General features: G+C 42.6%; 1 protein-coding gene across 2 annotated transcripts in view; it reads right to left on the bottom strand.

Moving 5' to 3' along the window:
• Window positions 1-17592, bottom strand: part of ZZEF1 (zinc finger ZZ-type and EF-hand domain containing 1) — a 130672-nt gene extending 113080 nt beyond the window's left edge. For both annotated transcript variants that reach the window (XM_063457428.1, XM_063457429.1), the window contains exon 1: window positions 17137-17592. In XM_063457428.1, coding sequence (XP_063313498.1) covers window positions 17137-17514 — 378 coding nt within the window. In that variant the 5' untranslated portion in view covers window positions 17515-17592. The remainder of the gene's footprint in view (window positions 1-17136) is intronic.
• Between the last annotated feature and the right edge of the window lie 2427 nt (window positions 17593-20019).

Raw genomic sequence — 20019 nt, 5'->3', positions numbered from 1 at the left:
TTTGGAGGACAGCTCACAACTGGATTTCACAATGAAGCCATCAAGGGATGATGTGCACATTGTTGTATGCAATTAGATGCCGTTCTCAAGTTTCTCTGAATGGCTGGCCGAGAGACATAGGGTTTACACCTACCCGGGATTACAGCCAATAATCAGAGAGGAACGGCCTGACTGTGTCTCCACCCAGTAGGCATGTCATCCATGTACATACTACCCGTAGATTGGACTACGCCCCACGTGGGAGTTATCCAATCCGATAAGCCTTACAGGGAACCAATCCGCTCATCTGAAGTAGCGGTCAGGTGTTCCATCCACCTGACATGAAACCCCTCTATCAACCGGACCTATTAAGGTAACACGGAAACACCTGAGGGAATTCCTCTAAGTTGTAGGTGATTGGCTACAGAAACCTTGGTATTTTTGGCGCCTTTCATATTTAAGGGAGGTTAGTCACTTCATTCACTTGGTCCCTGACGAAGGTGCATTACCCGAGCACCGAAACGCGCGTCAGGCGTTTTTCTACTATTATTTTGCTGTTCTCACATGGGCACTATTTAGACACTTTGGGTGTTGAGCACCTCGATGATGCTCTATATCACCACTTTTGATTTGATTTGATTTAATTTATTTCCTTTTTTTTTCCCTACTATGACTATCTAGCTAGCTTTACAGGGAGAGAGGCTTTATAAAGTTACTTTCAGTGCATTTGCCACTGACTTTCTACTTCTGTACTATATTTCTCTCTCCCTGCATTGCCTGATTCCCGCTTGCATTATTAGGACCCCTGGTGTACAGGTGTACTCTCTGAGTCTTTCTATTTTTGACTCCTATGTACCGGAGGAAGGGGGGCTGGGGACCTATATTAGACTATTGAGTTCCAGGTCGAAGTTCCAGCTATATTTATGCACATAAGGATTATATGGCTGTGGGGCTATTAGGGGTTTGGATACTTACTTTTTACTTTGTTTCATTAAAGGATTTATTATTTTTATTATTTTTGTATCCCATATATACCTCTGCACTCTAATTTTAGTGCATTCATACCGTACCCCGTTGTTTGCCATTCAGTAGGGATAAGATTTCCTATATATGTGTATATTTCTGTGCGATAGCACTTTACTCTCGATTTTGGGCGCTGGAGCCAACTAGCACTATATACTGTTTATTTTTCCAGTAGGCTATACTTATATCCAGGGGATACTTGGGGTCTCTTAACTGGTTTTAGTTGGAGGCCCTCTAGTACCTTTTTGCTTTTGTTTTGTTATAATTACATAGTTACGTAGCTGAAAAGAGACATGTGTCCGTCAAGTTCAGCCTCCTTAACATATGTTTTTGCTGTTGATCCAAAAAAACCTAGTCTAAAGCGCTTTCAAATTTTGCAGCAAACTAGGAAAACATTCCTTCTTGACCCCAAAATAGCGGTCAGATGTCTCCTTTGATCAACTACCTATTACCCCACTAATTAGAAATTATATCCCTGTATGTTATGTTTTTGCAAGTATTTATCCAATTGCTGTTTAAACATCTGTATGGACTCTGATAAAACCACCTCTTCAGGCAGAGAATTCCATATCCTTATTGCTCTTACTGTTAAAAAAAACAAAAAAAAAAAACATTTTCTTTGCCTTAGATAAAATCTCCTTTCTTCCAGTCTAAATGTATAGCCCTGTTTATGAATAGATTTCCAGATAATGGTTTGTACTGGCCCCGATATATAATGTTATCATATCCCCTCGGAGGTGCAGTTTTTCCAAACTAAAACGATTAAAAAATTTTAACCTTTCTTCATAACCAAAATGCTCCATTTCTTTAATTAAGTAGTTTTGGTGTATAGATTGTGCCCCTGCAGTCTCACTGCTCAATACTCTGCCATTTAGAAGTTAAATCACTTGGTTTATACAGCTCTAGTTGCACCTACTTGCAAGTAACATGAACAGCCTTCCTAAACACTTTCAGAAAAGTGAGATCATATGTTTACACTTCCTTTATTGCAGATTCTGTTTAGAATGTCTTATCTTCTGCACAGTTAATGGGACACTATAGTCACCAGAACAACTAAAGCAGGCCTGTCCAATCTGCGGCCCCCCAGATGTTGCTGAACTCCTATGATTCTTTAAATTAAACAGATAGCCAAGGACTCATGGGAGTTGTAGTTCAGCAACATCTGGGGGGCCGCAGGTTGGACAGCCCTGAACTAAAGCCTATTGAATTTGTTCTGGTGAAATCATTATTGGATTCTCTAAGACTGCTAAAAATAGTTATACGGAGTAAGATTCTTTGAAGTACATAACAAAAATATGCACAATTTGATGGTTTAAAGGGACACTAGAGTCACCAGAACAACTACAACTTATTGAATTTGATCAGGTGAGTAGAATCATTACCTTCAGGCTTTTTGCTGTGAACACTGTCTTTTCAGAGAAAATGTAGTGTTTACATTACAGCCGAGTGATAACTTCACTGGCCACTCCTTAGATGGCTGTAGAGATCCTTCCTGGATCATGGCTGCCTAAAATGCATCCAAACATTCAGTGTCTCCTCCCTCTGCATGCAGACACTGAACTTTCCTCAGAGATTCACTGATTCAATTCATCTCTATGAGGAGATGCTGATTGTGCTGGCTCTGCCCCGATCCGCCTCCTTGACAGACTCAGCCAAGCCTATGGGGAAGCAATGTGATTGGATCAGGCCACCACTTCTGATGATGTTAGAGGAAGTTCACAGGCAGAGGCAGCAGCTTCAGACTTGAATAAAAGTAAGATTTTACTATCTTTAGGGAGGCAAGGGGGCTAGATAGTGGTTTAAACACTATAGGGTCAGGAGTACATGTTTGTGTTCCTGACCCTATAGTGCTCCTTTAATAGCTTGCTAAACCCTGCAGGTCGATTCATGTATGTGATTAAAGTAAAATTTATAGGGTGGAAGATAGAAGTACTGTATGTCAACATATTATTATTATTATTTATATAGCGCCAACAAATTCCGTAGCGCTGTACAATGGGTGGACTAACAGACACATAATTGAGATCAGACCACTGGACGTACAGGAACAGAGGGGGTTGAGGGCCCTGCTCAATGAGCTTACATGCTAGAGGGAGTGGGGTATAGTGACACAAACGGGTTAAAGTAGGGGAATTAAATAGTTTGTTAGAGAAGGGTTTATTGAGTGCTTGGTAGGTCATTTTTGACAGTTGCAGGAAAGGAGTCATGGGGTGGGGGATGAGAAGCCTGCTGACAGTTTAATTGATACGCTTTAACGAAGAAGTGAGTTTTCAAAGATTTTTTGAAGGAGTGGAGGCTGGGTGAAAGTCTGATTGAGGAGGGAAGAGAGTTCCACAGAATAGGTGCAGCCCTAGAGAAGTCTTGAAGGCGAGCGTCAGAGGTGGGGATCCGGGCAGAGGATAGGCGTAGGTCTTGGGATGAGCGCAGGGGTCTTGACGGGACATACTTGTGTATGAGGGAGGATAGGTATGTTGGAGCAGCATTATGTAGGGATTTGTAAGCAAGTGCCAGAATTTTGAATTGGGCCCTATATCTAACTGGAAGCCAATGCATGGACTGACAGAGCGTGGAGGCGTGGGAGGTGCGACCGGACAGGAAAATAAGCCTCGCAGCCGCGTTCATTACAGATTGCAGCGGTGCAAGCTGGGAACATGTAAGACCGGTCAGAAGGGGATTGCAGTAGTCGAGGCGAGAGAGAACAACAGCATGAACCAATATCTTAGCCGCGTCCGGCGCTAGATATGGGCGGATGCGCACTATGTTCTTGAGTTGGAAGCGACAGGAATTGACTATCGATTGGACATGGGGAGTAAAAGAGAGGTCAGAATCGAAAAGAACCCCTAGGCAGCGAGCCTGCGAGGTAGAGGTGATAGTAGCGCCGTTGACTTGGATGGAGACAAAAGGAGTAGCAGCACTTGAGGGAGGAAAAACTAGAAGTTCGGTTTTGGACAGGTTGAGTTTAAGGAAGTGAGCAGCCATCCAGTTGGAAATAGCAGAGAGGCAGTCAGAAACACGAGTCAAGGTGGGCGGAGAGAGATCAGGGGAGGATAGGTAGATTTGCGTGTCATCTGCATATAAATGATATTGGAAACCAAAGGAGCTGATGAGTTTACCAAGGGAGGCAGTATAGATAGAGAACAATAGGGGGCCGAGGACAGATCCTTGGGGGACGCCGACAGAGAGGGGTTGGTGAGAAGAGGCAGAACCAGAGAAAGAAACACTGAAAGAGCGCTGGGAGAGGTAGGAGGAGCACCAGGAGAGAGCAGTATCCCGTAGACCAAAGTTACGAAGAATGTGAAGAAGCGGTTGATGATCAACAGTGTCAAATGCGGCAGAAAGATCAAGGAGGATTAGGATAGAGTATTGGCCGTGAGATTTAGCAGCAATTAAATCGTTGGATACTTTGGTCACAGCAGTTTCGACAGAGTGACCAGCGCGGAATCCAGACTGAAGGGGGTCAAGCAGAGAGTTGGATTCGAGAAAGTCTGTCAATCTGGCGTACACAACTCTCTCGAGGATCTTGGAGGGAAATGGGAGTAGCGAGATAGGGCGGTAGTTGGATGGGGAGTTGGGATCAAGGTTGGGCTTTTTCAGAATCGGGGTTACGGTTGCATGTTTGAAGGGTGAGGGAAATGTGCCAGAGGAAAGGGAGAGATTGAAAATGCTAGCGAGAGGAAGAGCAAGAGAGGGAGACAAAGTGCGGATGAGATGCGAGGGAATAGGATCGAGAGAGCAGGTGGTGGGGCGGGAGGACAGGAGCAGTGCAGAAACCTCTTGTGCTGTAGCAGGTGCAAATGTGCATAGGATGGCAGGGGGAGTGGGGTTGGGTGATATAATGATAGGGGAAGGAGAGAGATTAGAGATCTCTTTCCTGATTGTAGAGATCTTCTCAGTGAAATGAGATGCAAAGTTTGTGGCGGACAAGGTGGTGGAAGGAGGGGTAGTCACAGGGCGAAGAAGAGCATCAAAAGTGTGAAACAGGTGTTTGGGTTGATGGGACAATGTGCTTATGAGGGTTTTGAAGTAGTTTACTTTTGCAGAGGAAAGAGCCATGCTGTAGGAGCGCAGCATAAATTTATAGTGGACAAAGTCAGATGCAGAGTGAGACTTTCTCCAGCAGCGTTCAGCAGTTCTGGAACATTTTTGGAGGTAACGGGTCAGCTTGGTGTGCCAGGGTTGTAGTTGGGGGCGCTTGCTGCGTTTAACTGTAGGAGGTGCCATGATGTCAAGTTGAGAGGAGAGAGTGGAGTTGTAGAGTGAGGTTGCAGAGTTAGGGCAGTTGAGATTTGAGATGGGCAACTGGAGTGTTTGGAGTGTGGTGGAGAAGTGCTGGAGATCGAGGGAGTTGAGGTTTCTGCAAGGTTGGAGAGTTGATGGTGTTGAAATTTTGGTATGAGGTATGCAGATGTTAAATGTTAGCAGATGGTGGTCAGACAAAGGAAATGGATCAGTGGAGAGATCAGAGGTGGTACAGAGATTGGTGAAGATGAGGTCAAGAGTGTTTCCTGCAGTGTGAGTTGCGGAGGAGGAAATCTGTGTGAGTCCAAAGGAGGAGGTTACAGAGAGCAGACGGGAGGCATCAGGGCAGTTGAGCTTGTTGATAGGGATATTGAAGTCCCCAAGTATGAGAGAGGGAGTGCTAGAGGAAAGAAAATGGGGTAACCAGGAGGAAAAGTGTTCAATAAATAGTTTAGGGTGACCGGGGGGGCGATAGATGATGGCAATTCTTAAAGGAGTGGGCTTAAAAAGGCGTACAGTGTGAACTTCAAAGGAAGTAAAGGATAGGGCAGGGGCAACTAAATATTTTTTCTTTTTTTAATGCCGGCTGTGTCAGTCACAGCCAGGGGAGGTGTGGCTAAGGATATATAAACAGAAATAAAAGTGATTAACGGCAGACACTTAGCAGTGAGACTTCAGGGGCATGATCTATACACTAAACCTGCTTCATTAAGCTAAATTGTTTTGGTAACTATATTGTACCTTTAAGAGATGGCATGACAGCATTATTGAAGGGAAGCCATACACATAATTTTGCAATGGAAACATGGCCACTGTGTTAAAGGCTTGTTTTAATACTAGACGGTCAAGACAAATAAATAATAACATACTATAGAAATTTTAATAGTGCCATAATTTACATTTCATACATGCAGGATTATTGACTAAAGTGTACATTTATATTTAAAATATACATCAGTATCAAGTGTAATGAAGCTAAATTGTGAGATGCCACTGTAAATGCTTTAATCTCGGTCCGTGAAGGTGCTGGGAATGAAACAACTTTAGCTAATAACATCATTATTGTTAAACATTAAAAAAAAAAAAAAGTGAGAAAAAACTTTAACGGACAATAAGATGGGTGAACATTACTTGTAATACAGCATGGCTTGCATGTCACATGGAAATCAATATAACCATGCTCCCTCCTGTAACTTTCAGTTAACAAATGTTTCTAACGGTAAGGACAAAACCACTGTAAAAGGAGTTCCATACACACTTCTGTTAAACCTACCCTTCAACCTTTTCACCATGCATGTGATTACATTTATTGTTGTTTTATTATGCGGATTCCATTAAGACTATTGTAAATCCTGCCCTGTTTCCAAACAAGTCAAATCTAAAGAAAATATTTGCTTTTAGTCAGAATAAATAGATTACCGTATGTGGCCAAATAAGCATAATGCAGATGCATTACGTGCAGCAAGGATACTGTGTCATTAGGGATAGTCATTCTATTTCATAAAAACAGTACTGTGGTTTGGTATTCTTCAACTGGTAGTTAGATTTACCACTTTTGCATCTCCGCTAATGCTTGAATGGCATTACCGACTACAGTCTACATAATTTGGTGGCCGATTATTTGCGCACTTAAAGTATTATAGAGCTGTGTATAATACTCTACCCTGATACAACTAGAGACTTTTGCATGAAACCTGGTTGTCTCACACTGAATAAATTTGGGTAAAAGATATTAGCTATTTTATATTAGCCATATAAAATGGTTATCAACGAAGGGTTGGTTTCTGGTATGCAAATCCCACAAGAAACTGCGAAGTACATTCCATTCATTGCCAATTATGATAATCTTGATCTGACATATCAAAGTTAAACTATAAGTTAGTTGACAGAACACAACTAAAAATATCAAATTAAAATAAAACCTTTAAAGTCCCTTTACTCCTCCTCCCTTATCCAGAAGAAGCACCACAAGCAAGGAGAATAGGACCAGGGTTCTCTCTGCACTATAACCTTTGCAATGCTTAGAGTGACCATTTAAACTCACAGCTAAGGTTTCTTTTGCAACTGTATACTATTCTCTCTGTATGGGATTCAAACTGTGCAGCACTTTATAAAATCTATTTATAACACGCTTTGATTGTTATGAATGCAGCAATTCTGAAAACTTTAGAGATTCGGTTAGGCGTTGTTGTGTGTATATTATAACATTTATTATAAATGTATATACATCTCTCCTGTTTGGCCATCCAAATATTTGTATTGTGTGCATATGCTGTGCAAAACAGGTTCTGCAGTCAACAGATGTGCTGTGAGTCAACTCAATGTGTGCTCGTGGGGTACAAATATTTGAACAGCCAGGGGGGGCGGGGCCGGGCTGCCGGGCCGACTGGCAGCCATGAGCATTAGCTCCAGACCTGAGCACATGAAAAAGGCACAAAGTGGGTGCTGAACACCCCAAAGTCAAGAACTCCGCTATACCGGCGATGAGCATAACCCCAGTATCAGAAAGACACCCGATAGCCACCAATAGCAAACTGGAGGGTGGGTGCTGATATCCCTGGTCTACTCATGGCTGGGAGCCTCAAGAGGCAATTGAGCAGGACCGGCGGCATGAGAGAGCCCTATACGCCAACGATGAGAGACTGACATTACGCGGCCGGTGCCTGCCGGTGGCGCGGCCCCGCTCCCCCCCCCCATGGTCGGCGGGGGTAATCCTGACCTCATGGCGGCGGACCTCATGGCGACGGGAATCCCCGGGCTGGTGTTGTGCCGATCGCCTACACTGGCAAAGGCTGCCTGCAGAACAGCCTGTCGGAAGATTGGGCTATACTGATATGGGGACAGTCACAGCGGAGGATACCTTACAATCGGCTGTTTAGAACCCATATAATTGCGCTCCAGACCGGGACACAGCGAAAAATACTCACCTACCGCGGGGGTCCGGCTTGGACAGTACATGTGGCCTTCGATGCTACCGGCCTCCGGATGGATTATCCGGCAACCAGCCCGCAAGAGGAGTAGGTGCCCTGGCCTCCGGGTCTGAGGGGTCCCCAGAGAAACTTGTCCCTGATGCCGTGAAGCCCTGTGGACCAGGTGGTGGCGGGCCGTCCGGCGGACCGGTGGCCGTGACTGACGAGCACCATCCCCAAGAATGTGGCCGGCGCCAGGAGAGACATGGGGGCACATGCTCCACAGAGGCTTGAGAGGTTCTGGGGAGGTGCAGGGGGCAGACGGTTCATAGACTCTAGGTGTGGGGGTCATGTGGATGGTTCCTGCCTCTGAGTGCCCACAGAACCATGGAGAGTCCTGCTGACGGGCTGAGGCCCGCCTGGGGGAGACGGATGGAGACTCGGCGGGCTGAGGGACATATTGCTGCTGTGCCATAGACGGCCCTTGGCCGACTATTATAAAGTCCTGTGCTGCTATAATCCCTACTTGATTATTCTTTCATAAATGTAATGTTCCGTAGATCTAAAGCCGGAGGTTTATACCCCCATCATGTCACCTAATGTTAAGAAATAGCTTGCTTACAGTTTCACCGTTCTTAGCTTATTCTCTAGATGTGTTTGTAATCTTGAGCATGTGGATTTTGTGGGCCCTATCTTGGGGACATCTGTTACTGCTAACCTGAGGGCACGAATTAAAGCCTTGCAACATACTGACCTGTTTAAACGTGTAGAGAGGCAGCTATACAGCAACCAATTAAGCCCCTAAACTCCCATTGTTTAATTATTGCATGATATATTTTGACAGTCTGCTAACTTAAACACGAGCCAAAATGTCATTTTACTATAATTTCCTTTCTACTTTCCTATCGTAAAGTTAATGCATGTTTAACCCCTTAAGGACACATGACATGTCTGACATGTCATGATTCCCTTTTATTCCAGAAGTTTGGTCCTTAAGGGGTTAATATACAAGACAACAGCATTTTATATTGGGAGTTCGATTATATAACCTTTACCAGTACTGCACTGTTAGCAACAGTCTATACCAGACCATGCATTATAAGTTAATTACGTTCTTTAAATGAGCATTTCCTTGTTTACATGCTTACATGTTAATATATATTTTATTTGGCTATAAATATGCAAGATAAACAGACGAGAATCAGGTCAGTCAGCAAGGACTTAAGGATATGTTATCATTTAATGCCAAATGATTACTAGATACTGTAAAGTTTGAACAATGCCTTCATAAGAAAGACGACAAAAACACGTTTAAATGTGATATTATATTAAACGCTATAGAACAACAGACAAGATTGATGAGCCTCTGCGCAGGCAACAATTTGAATATCCATGCATGCAATGAAAACCAGGCCTCTGCGCAGGCACTTACCCGCTTCAACATTAATACGTGGAATATGTTATGAACCAAATAAACATATTTAAAACAAATATTTGAACAGCCAAATAAGGAGCCTTCTCAAAATAGATAAAAATTTAGTGGGGTAGGTTACAGCACTCTAAGTCAATTCCCATTCATTAAAAAGTAAAACATTTTTATAAACGGGGAACTAACAATTGGCTTAGAGCATCAGCTGACTACTCTAGCCAATCAGCGGCACCCATGCCTGACGTCAATCTGCACTTCCTGACACTCCGTTTCAGAAGCCGAATACCACTGAGCGACCTGGAGCTAGAGGAAGCCTTTGGGGTTAAACCATTTGAGAGTGGTTTAACCCCTTAAAGGAAAGAGTGTTCAGGGGCCTCCTGGCATCATAGCATTTTCATTTAGATGAAGTTGTTATGGTGACCAGAATGCTACTTTAATTTGCTTAAAGGAACACAAGAGAGACAGGAATACAAACATGCTGTGAAAACACTATTTACATATCCTGTCTCCCCCTCCCCCTAATAATGTTTACCTTATTTCCAGCGTCACGCCGATCTCTTTCTGTCCTTGCCAAATGGGTGTCCTTTTTTTTTTGTTTTTTTCAAAATCTGGTCACCCTGGCTTTATGTGATAACGACTATGCCTCTCCCCTTCATGACACTGTAAAAAAGGGGCCAAGCGTGGACGTCATTAGAACCCTTTTAAACCAGGAGGCAGAGCAGATGAGTGGCATCTTCACAACTGAGGTTAAACCGTTGATAAACCGTTTAACCCTTTAAGGTAAGATGGTGTGCCAAAGACCTGGTGGGATCATAACAACTTCATTGAGGCAAAGATGTTATGGTGCCTGGAGAGTTTCTTCATTCAAATAAATAGAGAGAAAACAGTCTCTATATTTACACATTAAAGCAGCGCTTTCCCTTTCAGGGTCTTTGCATATTGTGCAAAGATACACAACGATGAAATGCACGCTTCCTGTGTTGTAGTCCAGGAGAAAACAAACAGGAGATATAATTACCTGGAGCTCTCGTGTACACAACACTTTTTTTTTCTGTTGCGTTGCAACTTTAGCTCCAGGTTCTTCATTCAACATGAGCCATTTCGCAGCTGAACACGTGTGACAGGGCAACATATACCTATGAAAGATTGTGCAGGACCATGGGATTCTTCATAGAACAAGTTGCTCAATGCACAAGAAGAATCCTTTTTCCACACTTGTCAATCTGGAAACTGAAAAGTTGACAGCAGAAGCTTAGCTTTTGGCAACCGTGCTTTGCCTTTAAGACAAAGTAGTCCATAATTTGCCTTGTGATGCCTTTTGATTGCAACTGAAATTTCAATAAAATCAAATGTAGGTCAAAAGCATTTCAGAAAGATTATGAAATACTCAAAAGTAACAAAGTCGCTTTAATGAGTCACATTCTGGAAAGGTGGAGGTATATAAATTATTTTTTATCGCCATTTATATAGCGCCAACAGATTCCGTAGCGCTTTACAAAAATATGAGAGGGGGGATTTAACTATAACAAGAAAACTTAGAGGAACAATAGGTTGAAGAGGACCCTGCTCAAACAAGCTTAGAGTCTATAGAAGGTGAGGTGTAAAACACAATAGGACAGGAAATAGCAATCAAATAAGGCGGGAGTGAAGATTATATATATCTATATCTATGCGTGTGTATATCTGTGTGTCAAGATGTATGCATCTGTGTCAGTATGTGTGTATATATATATGATTGTGTATGTGTCGGTGTGTTTGTTAATGTGTATGCAAACGTGTAAGTATGTATGTGGCAGTATGTACAGACATCCCAGCAATCAAACACCAACACAACAGACACTCCTGCAAACACAAACATGACATACAAAAACACCTCTGAACTCGAACGCCAAAATTATATGCAAACACTTAAAGGGACACTATAGTCACCTGAACAACTTTAGCTTAATGAAGCAGTTTTGGTGTATAGAACATGCCCCTGCAGCCTCACTGCTCAATCCTCTGCCATTTAGGAGTTAAATCCCTTTGTTTATGAACCCTAGTCACACCTCCCTGCATGTGACTTGCACAGCCTTCCATAAACACTTCCTGTAAAGAGAGCCCTATTTAGGCTTTCTTTATTGCAAGTTCTGTTTAATTAAGAATTTCTTATCCCCTGCTATGTTAATAGACCCTGCAAGAGCCTCCTGTATGTGATTAAAGTTCAATTTAGAGATTGAGATACAATTATTTAAGGTAAATTACATCTGTTTGAAAGTGAAACCAGTTTTTTTTTCATGCAGGCTCTGTCAATCATAGCCAGGGGAGGTGTGGCTATGGCTGCATAAACAGAAACAAAGTGATTTAACTCCTAAATGACAGTGAATTCAGCAGTGAAATTGTAGGGGAATGATCTATACACTAAAACTGCTTTATTTAGCTAAAGTAATTTAGGTGACTATAGTGTTCCTTTAAACACCAATACTACACACAAATGTACATCTGTATTTAAATCCAACACTACATCCAAACACACATCTGCATACAAATGCAAACATTACATAAAAAAAACACATCCCTGATTTATTACAGTATATTTAACATTATTTATAATGTTATACATAATTTTGATAATACTAAAATATGACAGCCACTTAACCCCTTAAGGACACATGACATGTGTGACATGTCATGATTCCCTTTTATTCCAGAAGTTTGGTCCTTAAGGGGTTAAAGAAAATGTTTTTCTCAAAATCAGTTGACAAGACTATTCAAAATTATATGTAACTCATGGTATTCTTTTTTAGCATTTTATGAATGTAATTTTAGAGATCGTGTTGACAATAATCTAAGCTAGGAACTATAATGGATTAGAGTGGTCCTGATGGACTTAGAGGGTGTGGCTTTTCACTGCACCACCTTTCAAAAGTGCTAGGTTTCTTGAGACACTGGAAAATGATATTTATAGCATCTCATGTTTGCTGATGTGAATGCATCAACCACTGTAACATTACCTCCTTCAAATATCCCCAAATATTTTCTCTTATGGATGTTCCGCGTTGTCATTTTCTTGACTACCTACAGTAAACTACTTTCTTGACTACATCCTTGAACAGCAAAAGCATTACATAATTACCGGTATCCTGTATTTGTGTTTCTATGTTACATGAGCATTGCATAATTTTCAAATAGAAATGAAATGTATTGGTTCTTTAGTGAATATACCCCACAATATACCCCACAAGAGAGCTTATATTTACCACAGTGTTTATTAATTTGGACAGGAATAGTGGAGAATCAACAACTACACTGTTAGACCAAACTAGGAGAATTGCAAAAATTTTACAACCCAGTTATTGCAACATAATATCTATTTGTCAATAATTAATGGGCAGCGGAAAATAATTAGGAAGTATTAGCTGAACCAGCAATTTGTCAGCAGACTACTTTCATCACTTTACAATCACCCATTGCCAGTATGAATTGGCATGACTAAGGAGGAGTAAATCTCTGCTTTAGCCATATTTCCAGAGGAGTCTGGGCTTTGGCCGCAAAGGACCCTTATTTAATGGAAAATTGATTTAAAATGTTTTTACACTGAATGGAGGGACAGTACCGGGGGGGACAACTGCTTCAAGAATTCTGGCCACTTGTCACCACAATCGGATGTCGCCTGCTCGGGCCCCTGACCAAAGGTAGGATCACAGCCGGGCCAACAGCAGAAGCGCACCTATCACCCTGTCCCGCGACCACATGACAAATCTATTGAGCTCCACCTGCTCCCCAAGGCATGACGCTAACATCTGATGGAAAGTTAAACCATTTTGTTATCATGCATGCCATGCGTGTCACAGCCAGGGGAGGTTTGACTAGGAATGCATAAACAAAAGTTACTTAACTCCTAAATGCCAGAGAATTGAGCAGTGAGACTGCAGAGACATGATCTATACACCAAAAAGGCTTTATTAAGCTAAAGTTGTTTTAGTGACTGCAGTGTCCCTTTAATGTAGCAGATTTTGTATACAGATCATGCCTCTGAAGTCTCACTAAACAATGCTCTGCCATTTATGAGATAAATCACTTTGAGTCTGTTCATGACACCCTAGTCACACCTCTACTGGCTGTTAACACAACCTTCATGAACAAAAGTATTTCATTTTCAATCAGAGGTTGACTTGCTTTAGAGGTTCATATCTCCTGCTCTGTAAATTTAACTTTATTCACATAAAGGAGGCTCCTGCAGGGTCTAGAAGGATATCAAAGGGACACTCTAGGCACCCAGACCACGTCATTTCATTGAAGTGGCCTAGGTGCAGTCAGTATTCCCCTAAAGGAACACCATAGTCACCTAAATTACTTTAGCTAAATAAAGCAGTTTTAGTGTATAGATCATTCCCTTGCAATTTCACTGCTGAATTCAGTCATTTAGGAGTTAAATCACTATGTTTCTGTTTATGCAGCCATAACCACACCTCCCCTGGCTATGATTGACAGAGCCTGCATGAAAAAAAAAAACTGGTTTCACTTTCAAACAGATGTAATTTACCTTAAATAATTGTATCGCAATCTCTAAATTGAACTTTAATCACTTACAGGAGGCTCTTGCAGGGTCTAGCAAGCTATTAACATAGCAGGGGATAAGAAAATCTTAATTAAACAGAACTTGCAATAAAGAAATCCTAAATAGGGCTCTCTTTACAGGAAGTGTTTATGGAAAGCTGTGCAAGTCACATGCAGGGAGGTGTGACTAGGGTTCATAAACAAAGGGATTTAACTCCTAAATGGCAGAGGATTGAGCAGTGAGGCTGCAGGGGCATGTTCTATACACCAAAACTGCTTCATTAAGCTAAAGTTGTTCAGGTGACTATAGTGTCCCCATTGCAGTTTCAAGACTAGCTCTAATGGATGTCTACCAGACAGCTACTAGAGGCGCTTCCTGCAGCTTCACAGAGTTTTACTTAGTGAAACAATGCTGGACATCCTGAACCTTTGCATGCACACGGTGCTCGAGCTTTAGACCCACAAAACAGTTTACATCGGCTGAGGAGGAGCTCGACCCATCAGAGCTGGAATCAGGTAAATGAAAAAATTGTTTTTTTTAACCCTTTACACAGCACGGGGGGAGCTTCCTATAGTGTTAGGGCACGGGGGAGCTTCCTATAGTGTTAGGAGGACTGTTTTGTATTCCTAAAACTATATAGTGTTCCTTTAATAGAGTAGAAATTTTAAACTAAACAGATTGTGCAAGAAAGGAAGGTTAAAGGGACACTATATTCACCAGAACAACTACAGCTTAATGTAGTTGTTCTGGTGAGTATAATCATTGCCTTCAGGAAAATGCAGTGTTTACATTGCCCCAAGGGACACCTCCAAATGGCAACTTCTCAGATGGCTACTGGAGGAGCTTCATTGCTCAGTGCTGCACAGTGGGCAACATTTACCCACATCAAACCATATATATATATATTTTTTTTTAAGTAGACAACCAAGGGTATTCAATATGGGGTATGTCCAGTCTTTTTAGTAGCCACTTAGTCACAAACACTGGCCAAAGTTAGCATTTACATTTGTTTGTGTGTTAAAAATGCAAAAAACTATTAGGAATGCTAACTTAGGCCAGTGTTTGTGACTAACTGGCTACTAAAAAATACTGAACATACCCCATTTGCAATACCTTGGGTGGTCTTCTTTTGCACATGGCATGCCATCATGGGGGTAATTCTCATTCCAGGGCAACCATACGATCTCAAAAGGCAAGATAACCAATCTGGCAAAATGAAAAAAACTGAAAAATCAAGCCTTATATTTGACCTTGTAACTTTCAAAAACACTATAAAACCTTTACATGGGGGGTACGGTTATACTCCAGAGTCTTCACTGAACACAAATATTAGTGTTTCAAAACAGTAAAACGTATCACAACAATATCAGTGAAAGTGCAGTTTGTGTGTGAAAAATGCAAATAAACTTAACTTTCACTGACAATATCATCGCTGTGATGTGTTTTACGGTTTTGAAACACTAATATTTGTGTTCAGTGAAGTCTCCCAAGTAAAACAGTACCCCCCCATGTTCAGGTTTTAGGGTGTCTTGGAAAGTCTAGGTGCCTATAGTGTCCCTTTCATGCAATTTTTTGTATGCACAACACACATACAGAGTTCTATATAACCACAACATTGTGAACATACATTTAACGCAAAATGTTTTTAATGTACACTTGAACTGCCTTATAACAGTGCCATGGACACCATGAATACCCATCGTGTCATGTTATAGAAGACCTGCCATGCCATATAGAAATGCCTGCAGTTCCATATTATAAGTTAGCAAACAGTATGTAGCATCCTATTGCATGGCAGAACACACTGATGCTCCGGCGGTGACCAGCCTCACAAGTGCACACACACACACTTACAAGGCAGTATACCATGTAGTTCTGTGGGGTTGTATTTTAAACACATACTCCAGAGATGCAACCCTAAGAGCCCAGTGTACTACAGAGGTGCAGCATTATAACGCTACGTGCACACAGTAGCCTGTTTGGTGTCATGCTATATATCAGTACGTATGTTGCACGTCACAGTGCACACAGTATCCATGTCACATGTCACAGTGCACACAGTATCCATGTCACATGTCACAGTACAGACGGTATCCATGTTGCATGTCACAGTATCCATGTTACATGTCACAGTGCGCACAGTATCCATGTAACATGTCCCATGTCACAGTACACACAGTATCCATGTAACATGTCCCATGTCACAGTACACACAGTATCCATGTAACATGTCCCATGTCACAGTACACACAGTATCCATGTAACATGTCCCATGTCACAGTACACACAGTATCCATGTAACATGTCCCATGTCACAGTACACACAGTATCCATGTAACATGTCCCATGTCACAGTACACACAGTATCCATGTAACATGTCCCATGTCACAGTACACACAGTATCCATGTAACATGTCCCATGTCACAGTACACACAGTATCCATGTAACATGTCCCATGTCACAGTACACACAGTATCCATGTAACATGTCCCATGTCACAGTATCCATGTAACATGTCCCATGTCACAGTACACACAGTATCCATGTAACATGTCCCATGTCACAGTACACACAGTATCCATGTAACATGTCCCATGTCACAGTATCCATGTAACATGTCCCATGTCACAGTATCCATGTAACATGTCCCATGTCACAGTATCCATGTAACATGTCCCATGTCAGAGTACACACAGTATCCATGTAACATGTCCCATGTCAGAGTACACACAGTATCCATGTAACATGTCCCATGTCAGAGTACACACAGTATCCATGTAACATGTCCCATGTCAGAGTACACACAGTATCCATGTAACATGTCCCATGTCAGAGTACACACAGTATCCATGTAACATGTCCCATGTCAGAGTACACACAGTATCCATGTAACATGTCCCATGTCAGAGTACACACAGTATCCATGTAACATGTCCCATGTCAGAGTACACACAGTATCCATGTTACATGTCAGAGTACACACAGTATGGGGCCCTGTCCCGGCCATGCTGTTACCTGCTCACACTCCTCCCGGTTGCTGGCTCTGCTCTCCAGGATTTCTATGAATTGCTCCCGGCTCACCGTCTCCTCCCCTCGGCCCAGTCTCTCCTCCAGCCAGCGGAGCAGGGCGCTCTGGTGCCGGGAAACCACCGACTCCGGGGCCCCTACCTCCCTGAGCCGGGCCGCCGCCTCCCTCAGCCGGGCCTGTTCCAGCAGTATCGCGGGTGAGGGCGGCAGCAGCGGCGGAGAGGCCGGCCCGGGGACCCCCGGCTTGGCTGCGGCCGGCTCGGCTCCCGCCGTGTCCTCCCCCTCCGTGCCCGCCGCTCCGGCCTCCTCCGGCTCCATCCCCGGGTCATCCTCGTCCCCGCTCCCGCCGCTCACTACGTTCCCCATGATGATGGCGGCGCTCTGCTCTCTGGGTGTCCGGGGGCCTGTGAGGCCCGGGCCGCCTCCGCCTACCCCGGCCTGAACCCGCCCCCCGAGAACGCCCCGAGTCCGCCCCCGGCCGCACTGACAGCTCAGCGCTCGCACCCGTCGGGCACAGGAAAGGGCTGGGGAACCAGCAGGACTCACTGCACCCCGGGGCGGGGGGGATACAGGGCTGTGACTCTAATACAAGGAAATGGAGCCCAACAAGAAAAACTGGAGGGCCAAGGTTGGACACCCTCTCACAGGCCACCTAGCTTCCAGCCTGGGCAACATCTGCTCACATGGAAAATAAATAGTCATAACATTAACAAAGGTGTGCATGCTATACCTTCCTGGTAAAGTGTACACAACATGGCAAAATAATACCATCATAGGGGCCTGGAGGCATCATGAAAAACTAACAGGGTTATTTACTAAAGTATCATTTAAAATGTAATACCAGAGTAGCTAAACTGAAAGCATAGCTGACTCACAATTCACTTTACAGTATCACTTTAGTGAATAACCCTTTAAATATGGCATTATTTTATATTGGAAATTTAAATTGTGCATATTTTATATTACACACAGTTTTAGTTTTTACGGTTTGCATCCCTATAGTTTTAGGGCACAACTGGTACTAATATCATAATCAGCCATAGATTGCTGGGAAATCAATATTTACTGTTTAATCACTGTCATTAATGTCACTTTTTTTTTTTTTTTTTTTTTTTACTGCTACTGAGCTTGTGGAGATCTATAGATAGTGTTTTATTACAGGGTTTCAAAATATGTTTTAGTTTGTTTAAAAGGCCTGTGAATAACAAAAAGTGTAAAAATGTGTAAGGCGCTTCTTAGATTTAATATTAGTGCCCAATAAAATCTGGTATGTCTAAATGTTCCCCAATACTCAAAGAATCATACCAGTTAAAACAAACATTTGTGCTTAAGTGTAAAACCAGTGTAAAGTATAAACATATACTAAGTATAAAAATACTGGTAACATAGATGAAATACCTAAAAGATAAAGTTTAAAAAAAAAACACATAGTGTGAACTGTATACACAAATGCAACTCTAAATGGGAATAAGAATATCACTCACATGCCCCAGAGCCGTATCAGGCTCTGTATAAGTCATGACACTGACAGACTTATTTACTAAAGTGGGTCTTTAAGGTGAATTCAAAGTAAATTACAAATTTAAGGCAGGGGTAGCGTAGCTGAATGGAAAGCATATCTGACTTAGAATTTTTTTCCAGTTTGGTTATTTTCACCTGACATTTAAAATTCACTTAGCATTTTTCTTAAATTCTAGCTTTATTGAATAACACTACAAAGATCTTATTTATTACTTCAGAACCTATTGTCACTGTCTTAGACACCATTTACATCAAAGTAAGATATTTTCTAGGGAGTGGAACTTGCCCTTTTTTGCACTATCTTAAAAACGACAATGGCCAGGTCCAGATTTGCCATAAGGCCACCTAGGCCATGGCCTCTCGGTGGCACACAGGATAGGGCCGCACTAGCCGCTATCAGTTGCCATTTCTTTTACTTATTTTATTTTAGTCTATGCCAATCGATTTGATGGCATCATGTGAATCAGCGTGGTCCCAGGGCTATCCGCTATAGTTACCTCCTATGGCAGAAACACCGCACATGGTGCAACTGCAAAAGTGATGCAGTGAGCAGTGATGGCAGTCCGCAGCCCAGTGCACACTGTTGCAGAACTCTCTTGTATTATCCTTGTGCAGTGCTCTGTGTATTGGGTGGAAGGGCTGAAAGGGAAAGTGGCTTCACATTCTCCATTCTCTCCTAACAAGCAGAGCACTGTGAAGCAGCAATCAGGAGAGAGGACTGCCAGATATGCTGAACTGGGGCTACCGGAGAGACACAAGGGTGCGAGGACAAGAGCAGAGGTTGTATTCTAGTTGTTAATGTAAGTGTATTTGTCTAAATATATTACTGAGTGTATCTGTATCTGTGTCATTGTGTGTACACCTATGTGTAATGTATGTCTGAGTGTGAGTCGGTATGTGTGTATCTGTAATTATGGATCTGTGTGCATGTTTGTGTCACTGTAAAGGTGTGCCTGTATGTGTGCATTTGTGATTGTTTTTTCATGTTTTCTTGAGTGGGAATTTGTGAGCATGTATGTGCCATTTACATTGAAGGAACACTCTATCCCACAGCCTTTATTCACCACACTACGGTTGCTAACATCCTCTAACACACACAAAAGTCCATATCCCCCCCCCCCCCCAACACACACTACAGCCTCTATCCCCTGCACACATATGCTAAAGCCCCAATTTCACAAACAGTCCCAGTTTACATGCATACACACTACATCGCAAAGAGCTCCATCCACACACAATCACATAATTGCCTCCCTCCCATACACAAAACACTACGAGCAGCCTTCCCCCGCATGCACAAACACACAAGTAGCATCCCCACAACCCTGCAAGCAGAATTCCCAGAAACAA

Source organism: Pelobates fuscus, chromosome 1, assembly GCF_036172605.1.
Source record: "Pelobates fuscus isolate aPelFus1 chromosome 1, aPelFus1.pri, whole genome shotgun sequence".
NCBI classification, from domain to species: Eukaryota; Metazoa; Chordata; class Amphibia; order Anura; family Pelobatidae; genus Pelobates; species Pelobates fuscus.
The sequence above is the reverse complement of the archived record's forward strand: the minus strand, read 5'-3'. Positions and strand labels throughout refer to the sequence as shown.